We start from the raw sequence: 7,500 nt of genomic DNA, 5'->3' as shown, positions 1-7,500 counted from the left end.
AAAAAAAGTCATTCTGGTATGATAAATGACCAGTTTTAAGAATGATTTTAAAGTAAATCGGTATAAAAATGATAGAAATCATCTGCCCCCCTCTGACCCAGATATTCACCAGTCGTTAAAACAAACAGCCCATTAAAGAAAGTCTCCCGGAAAATCGTGGATTTCCGTAAAAACAATGCGTCTTTGGTTGGGACGTGAGGCGGCACCGCTGCAGGTGAGGGGCCTAACGAAAATCTAAAAATGTCGACAATCCCACTTTTGAGGCGCTCGTCGTCTTAGTTATAAAAGTTATAAAACCTCTTCTTTTTTTTTTCCAACCGGACCTAAGAAATGAATATCTCATTCATAATTATTCTCACACACTGCGGTAATCTCAGTACTGTACTTGAGGACAGCTGGCAGCCGGCCGCGTTCAGAAATGTTTTTTTTTTTTTTTTTTTTTTTAAGATGACTCCTCAGGTTCGGTCACGGCATCCGTTCCCTCCCTGCCAAAATATGTGGTTTCACTTCATCATCAGAGGCCACACACACACACACACACACACACACACAAACACACACACACACACACAAACACACACACAAACACACACAGATGGCAGTGTTAATGTCTTAAGACCTGTTGTGTGTGTTGGAGGGTGGAGGAGAGGTGACAATGAACCTTTGAAGGAATGGAGGCTGACAAGAATCTGAGAATCACATCCTCTTTAATAAAAACAGATGTGTGTGTGTTATACACACGCACACACACACACACACACACACACACACACAAACACACATACGCACACACAAGGAAGTCTTATGTGCAGCTGATGTGAGGAATTAGCCCCCGTGTGCCGTTGGGGAATTATTAATTATTAGGTTGGTGTGTTTTCCACGAGTTAATAAAAGGAGGAGGCGGATCAGAGGAGACCGAGGGGGCGGAGCTTCTTCTTCACGGGGAGGAAACTGATTGACCAAACAGATAGAACCTAGACAGCGAGGGCTCTGATGACAAGGAGCGATAAAGCACGTACACACACACACACACACACACACACACACACACACACACACACACACACTGAAGAATGCAGACCCCCCCCCCCCCCTCCCCCCCACACACACACACACCCGATAAATCACCAATAAAGATTCTGTTCAAACTTGTTCGGATACCACGCTGCAGCTCCGATCGGTGGCCCGAGAGGACTTAAACACTCCCAAAAATAAATAAATAAATGAATAAAAGCCCCCCCCCCCCCCGCCCCACCACTCTCTCCATCACCTTGTTTTACTCCCTAAAATCACACCTATTGACGGCGACGGCTCCTCACAGTGTGTGGCCGAGGAGCCGATGAAAAGGCCCAATCACGCGTCTCCGATAATGGGAGTCATCGCCCGACTCGTAATGATGGAATCTGAGCGCTCTTGAGAAAGTAAACAGAGGATGCGCTGATTGCCCCCCCCCCTCCCCTCCCTTCCCTTCCCTTCCCTCCCTCCCCCCTCCCACACCCCCCTCCGAAACAAGGCAAAGGAGCCGCGGCGGCTCGCATCCAAAAAGGCAAACAAACGCGAGCTCCGAGAAACACGATCCGAGATCCTGCAGAACTCCACCGAGACGCTTTCCGGGGGAAACTCGTTTTTTTTATTTTTGAATGCACAAATGATTATTGACGAAGGACGGACTCGTTCTTCTATCGCAGGTAAACGTCGTCAAACGGCTTCTTTTTTTTTCTTGCTGCGTTTGAGTCTTTAAAAAAAACCCAAAAAAGAGACTATTTGACGTACACGTTGTCTGTAGCGGGAGGAGAACGCGTTTCATTGTCCTGATTGAAAGACGGTGACTGACGTAGTTTTTTTTTGCGCATTGGGTGTTTTATTTTGAAAAGGAACTTCCTGCCCTGTCCGAGCGGCTTCCGTCCAAAATAGACTCGCTATCGTATCTTTAGCTTTAACGACGGCGATTCAGAGACAGAACCGGTGGAAAATAATCCTCTGAAGTGATCATTCTCCTTATCGGTTGCCACTCTGACACCCCCCCCGCCCCCCCACAACCCCCCCCCCCCCCCCGCCACCACCCAAAGACCTCACCTCCCTCCCCGAGGAAACCTCCCTGTTTGCCTCTTTTTTCGGTCGATTTATTTTATTTTTTTTACTATCTTTGGTTTCACCGTTCAGGGCTTACTGTCCGAGATCCTGCGTAAAGAGGAGGACCCCAAGACGGCGTCCCAGTCGCTGCTGGTCAACCTGCGCGCCATGCAGAACTTCCTGCAGCTGCCCGAGGCCGAGCGCGACCGCATCTATCAGGACGAGAGGGAGCGCAGCCTCACGGCGGCCTCGGCGATGGGCGCCCCCCCCCGCTCATCAGCACCCCGCCCAGTCGACCCGTACAGGTACCGCAATCGCTCCCTCCGGGGAATCTCTTTCTGCAGCAGCACCGTTGGTTGTTTTTTTTAACGTTAGAAGATGAATCTGAATGCATCCAAGAGATGCTCGTTTTTCACAGCGTGAGAATAAAAGAGGGCGGAGTCACACTCGAAGGGTTTTTCAGGCGCTTCGAGGTGAATTTTTTTTTCTTCGTCTTTTTCGTTGCCGTTTTCCAAAAGAGAACAACAATTTGCTTTCAGTTGAAAGAAACGACGCGCATTTTTGTTTTTCGGTCTTCTCCGTTATCGACAAACGGTACCCGGCGGACGTAAAGACGCGAAGGAACAAAAAAAAACGCAACTCCGTCCAAAAAACAAAACGTACAGTTAATAAACACCAAAAAAAAAAAAAAACACATTTAAAAACCCTTTCAACCAACATTTTATCAAAGGTTGTGGATCACTTCCGTCGGAGTTCAGAGTTGAGCCGATGCAAACTAAAAAAAAAAAGTGACATGAAGCCAGTTCGGACCGCCGACTGGTCGGAGAGAATCGTCCTGATCGCACCGTCATTACATCCCGAACAAACCCGCCACTGTTCGACCCGCCAGGCTGCTGTGATACTCCATAATTGGTCACCCGGCGAACAGAGACTCACTCTGTGGCCAGTTCGGGAGGCGGAGACGTTCTCGCCGATCGGCGGGCCGACGACGTGCGACGTCGCCGTAGCAACAGCGCTAAAACCGCGCGGTGATGAGGAGAGCAGATAGGCAGGTCGTTTGAAAGGTTGGATCTTTCTGCCTCTGCGGTGGTTTTCACAGACTGAATCCAGACACGCGTGACGAAAACCCCCCCTTCGTGACATAAACACAAACAAAACAAACAAACAAACAAACAAAAAAACTAAAAACGTCCTTATTTTGGTTGATTGTTCCGAATATTCAGCCTGATCGTATAAAAAGTTCAAAATTGTATTCTCTGTAGGCACACGCCGTGTTTCACGTGTGACAACAGCAAGTATGCATACGAAGCATCACCTCACTGCATTGTTCTCACACCCACGCACACACACACACACACACACCTACCTCACATTCCTCTCCATTGTATCAGGCTGCAACCTGTCTGCAAGCACGTGGAAACAAATAAAAGCTGATTCACCGTGTCGACCTGCACGCCGGAGAACATACTTTGCATTCTTGCCGCATGTAAATGAAGCCTCTGCACCCCACCCCCCGCCCCCCGCCCCCCGGCCCCCCCGGCCCCCCCGCCCCGCCCCCCGCCTCCCTCTCGCCACGCAGGTGAGACCGCTGCTGCACAAATGATGGATAATTTTTTGTGCTAATTTTGACCTTTTACCACGCATTAGGCAGCATTGACAGCCCCCCCCTCCCCTTCCCCCCGTTTCTCCCAAAAATAATTTAAATAAAGCGATGCACAAGCTCTCGCGAAAGATCAAACATTCGTTTTTTTTTTTTATTTTCCGGAGCCTCTTTTCCAAATCACGGCGTACCACACAAGCGCAACTTTGGACCCCTCGCCGCAAATCGGTGTCCCTCATTTGAAAGGCATGTGGTAACTTTTCTACCACTTAAGCCCATTTGAAGTGCGGTCAGCCGCGTCGGGGAGGTGAGACGGTGGGCGCACAAAGGTTCCCTCTGTCCTGTCCTCGGCTTTTATTTAGGCGAGGGGCTTAGTGAGGCCGAGGCGCAGGGCCCACCCGTATCTCCAGAAAAAAGAAGACCGGCGGCCGCCGTCCACGCAAAAGCGAACGAGAAAAAAAAAAGAAAAAGAAAGTCGCATTCTGGAGCAGCGGTGCCGAACTCGAGCCACTTCACGGCTCGTCTTCACAATCGGAGGCTGTGTCCGACTCGGAGGGGGAGTCGGACCGTCGTACAGGAAGTTATCGAAGTGAAAAGCTAAGAAAGAACCTCCCCCCTCCCCCCCCCCCCCCCCAAAAAAAAAAAAAAAAAAAGGTCTTAGCTAAGTAGCCCCTGCTGTTAGCGGTTTTGTTAAGAGGCCCCTAACGAGCCCGACGGCTCACAGACATGCAGAGGTCCGTTACGCAACAAGCCATTATTCATTTGTTCTAAATAGACGTCAAATTTTGTGCGATTTTGTCTGGACGAGCGTGAATACGTGTTCATAAAAAAGGCGAACGCAAAAAAAAAAAAAGAAAAAACCTGGCAATTTCAATAAGATCATCGTATATTTATATCGGTGCTCCACGTGCACGAGTACGTCTAATTTAGTTAAGTTCCACCGCTGGATATTTAAAACAATATCATGATATTTTCTCAGTTACGTGACATTTAAGTCACTCGTCCTGTTGTTAAGCAGCTCTCGTTAACATCAGCGCTCTCCCGCCTCCTCTATCGCAGGATAAAATTACATAAAACAAAAACCGTCCCGGTGACGTAGCGACGCTCGTATTCACCCACGTCCTCAGCGAGCCGTTCTTAAAAAAAAGCGACGCGGCTTCTAGTTCTAGAAATGATAAAAGAAATAGTCGTCCCTCGGTCAATAAATCCAGTTACTACAACACGCCAGACGAACTTCAAAGCCTTTGCTTTGTGTTTTTATTTTTTTTTATTTTCACATCACTCAGAAAAGCTGTTGGCACATCAGCAGCGTGTCTGCGGGCCTAATACACTTCACCTGTATGACTTAAACCCATTGACATTTATCATATAGACCTGTTCCTCGCACGAGGCAGTTCACACACACACACACACACACACACACACACACACACACACACAGATATATGTGCACACACTCCTCCACCTGGCCATCTGCCAGCCTCTCCTATGGAGCAATGCGGTTTGAATTTAAGCACATAAATCAGCCAGGGTGGCAATTGAGCCCGAGACAGAGGAGGCTTTTTTTTTTTTTTTTTTTTTTTTTTATATTTTTTTTTTTATTGGTCTCATAAAAACAGATGCAGAGGTATGTTTCTCTCACGTGTGTCGATGGCTTCGACTCGACTGCCCCCTCCCCTCCCTCCTCCCTCCCTCCCCCGCCTCCTCCACCCAAAGCCAGTTAGTGCACGTCGAGGCCTTAACAATTTGCTCGACACGGTATCCTCCCGCAGAAACTGTCGAGCACCTCGTAAAATAAATAAATAATCAAAAATAAATAAAAACAACGTGATAAGAAAGGTGCAGAGATGCTCAGACATTCCAGTTTGACCACAACCGGTCGGGATTATGGGATTTTTTTTTTTTTTTTCTTTTTTCGTCGTATCGGGACGTCTAGACATATAACTCCCCGTTATATATGGTTTTTTTTAATCACGGGCTGCATCACGAGTCGGTGGCTGTTGGTGTTATTATGGTTTGTTTGAATGCCATTTAACTCGTACTCATCCCAACCCCCTCCCCCCCTCCACCCCCTACCACACACACACACACACACACACACACACACACACAAAAAACCCGTCGATGTCTCCTCTCACAGAGCCTCGTATGGAATGATTCATATGCTAATGCTTCTTGGGTAATGCTTTTATTAGGATACTTGTTACCTTGTCAAAGGATTTTTGTCAAGATGCAACAAGCCGCTGAATGAAGATGATTTGATTTCACTTGACTCGCATTTATTTTTTAATCACCGGCTTGACGTAAGAATAATAACGTTTCGCACAACACGTCGAAGTGTTTTTGAGCGGAGTAACGCTCGGCGCTGTGTGTGGGTGTAATCTACACTCCTCTCTCTCTCTGTGTGTGTGTGTGTGTGTGTGTTTATCGTTGTTTCTCCTCACGTGGGCCTGAACACATTCGGTTTTGTGTTTTTTTTTGTTGTTGTTGTTGTTGTTGTTGTTGACTCTCAGCAGCCCCGGAGGGAAGACTGCAACAGCGTGAGGCCCGAAGACTGGAACCCCCGAATCCCAGTGGGCATTTCACCTGTGAGCAAACACCGACAACACAATACAACACACGCGTGATCATCTCCCGACACGCAAACCCATCAGCTTTACATGTTTATAAGGCAGGAATACATTTATAGGAGCAGTGCCAGGCTAATGCTTTACTTTGTGTGCGTTTGGTACCAACGAAGTCTGGAAACGATAAAAGAGGAAAAATCTCATTGATAAGTTGCGCAACACACGTAGATCTGCATAATTTAGTCGACCAACTGTCACAATTTGACTTCTCCACTCAACCAAAATCCAAGATTTTACACCTCACAGGGTATTTGGGAGCTCTGAAGGCAGAACGTGTTGGCTTTTATTTGGAAATCTTTTTTTTTTTTTTAACTTCTCCTACCAGGTGAAACCGTCGCCTCTGCCCAACGAGTGGAACGGCAAGACGGAGAGCTGCATCCTCAACATCAACTCCACCATCTACGACGAGATCCAGCAGGAGATGAAGCGGGCCAAAGTGTCCCAGGCGCTGTTCGCCAAGGTGGCCGCCTCCAAGAGCCAGGTACCGTCACCGTAGCAACGACAACACACACACACACCGACACACCGACAACACCCACAGCGATGATGCCGATATGTCTCGTGGTGTTAGCAGCAGTCTTCCTCGAGAAAACCTCATGAAACATGGTTTTCATTCAATATCCAGAACTTAATCTGTAAAAAATTCTATCAATTTGTCCAAAAAAATAGGATTAATTATCATCTATTTTATAGAAAATAAATAAATAAATAAAAAAAAAGTAGTAGAATTAGTTGATGTTATTCATCTTTTTATGGGATCTTATATCAAAACGTGCCTCAAATCCAAACCTGAAACTCCCTGAATGGAGTTTTATGAAGATTTTCTAGTTTTGATTCGGAGCCTGTTTGTGTCCAGAGGAGATGACCTTTGACCTCAGGAGCTGAAGGTGAACTCTTTAAAAAAAAAAAGAAGAAGATCCTAACTGTTTGACGACTCCGTGTCATAACGTAATGACACCGTCCAGCAGCACTTTAAACCGCCGAAGCCGAAAGTCGGAGAACCCCGTCGCTCTGCGGTGATTTATCAACGTAATGACACAACGTCTTCTTTTTTATTGTGGGTTTTGGAGTTTAGCGGCCCGACAGTGTTTCAACACCAAACAAACCTGTTTATATGAGCCCCCCCCCCCCCCCCCCCCCCCCCACCACCACCACCACCACCACCACCACCACCACCACCCCACCCTTCACCCTGTCATC

The 7,500-nt window shown here is 47.5% G+C and overlaps 1 protein-coding gene across 1 annotated transcript in view; it reads left to right on the top strand.

The window, feature by feature from the left end:
* The window catches only part of LOC138202758 (DNA-binding protein SATB1-like), a 30,108-nt gene extending 22,715 nt beyond the window's left edge, over positions 1-7,393 (top strand). The window contains 4 exon segments of the mRNA XM_069156997.1: positions 2,164-2,337; positions 2,340-2,378; positions 6,190-6,261; positions 6,626-7,393. Of these exon segments, the coding sequence (XP_069013098.1) occupies positions 2,164-2,337; positions 2,340-2,378; positions 6,190-6,261; positions 6,626-6,796 (456 nt within the window). The 3' untranslated portion in view covers positions 6,797-7,393.
* The last annotated feature ends 107 nt before the right edge of the window (positions 7,394-7,500 follow it).

This window comes from Embiotoca jacksoni, unplaced genomic scaffold (assembly GCF_022577435.1).
Source record: "Embiotoca jacksoni isolate LCO1_2020_lvr unplaced genomic scaffold, fEmbJac1.0.p SCAF_212, whole genome shotgun sequence".
NCBI lineage: Eukaryota > Metazoa > Chordata > Actinopteri > Embiotocidae > Embiotoca > Embiotoca jacksoni.
Note: the sequence above shows the minus strand (reverse complement) of the source record. Positions and strands in the feature narration are given on the sequence as shown.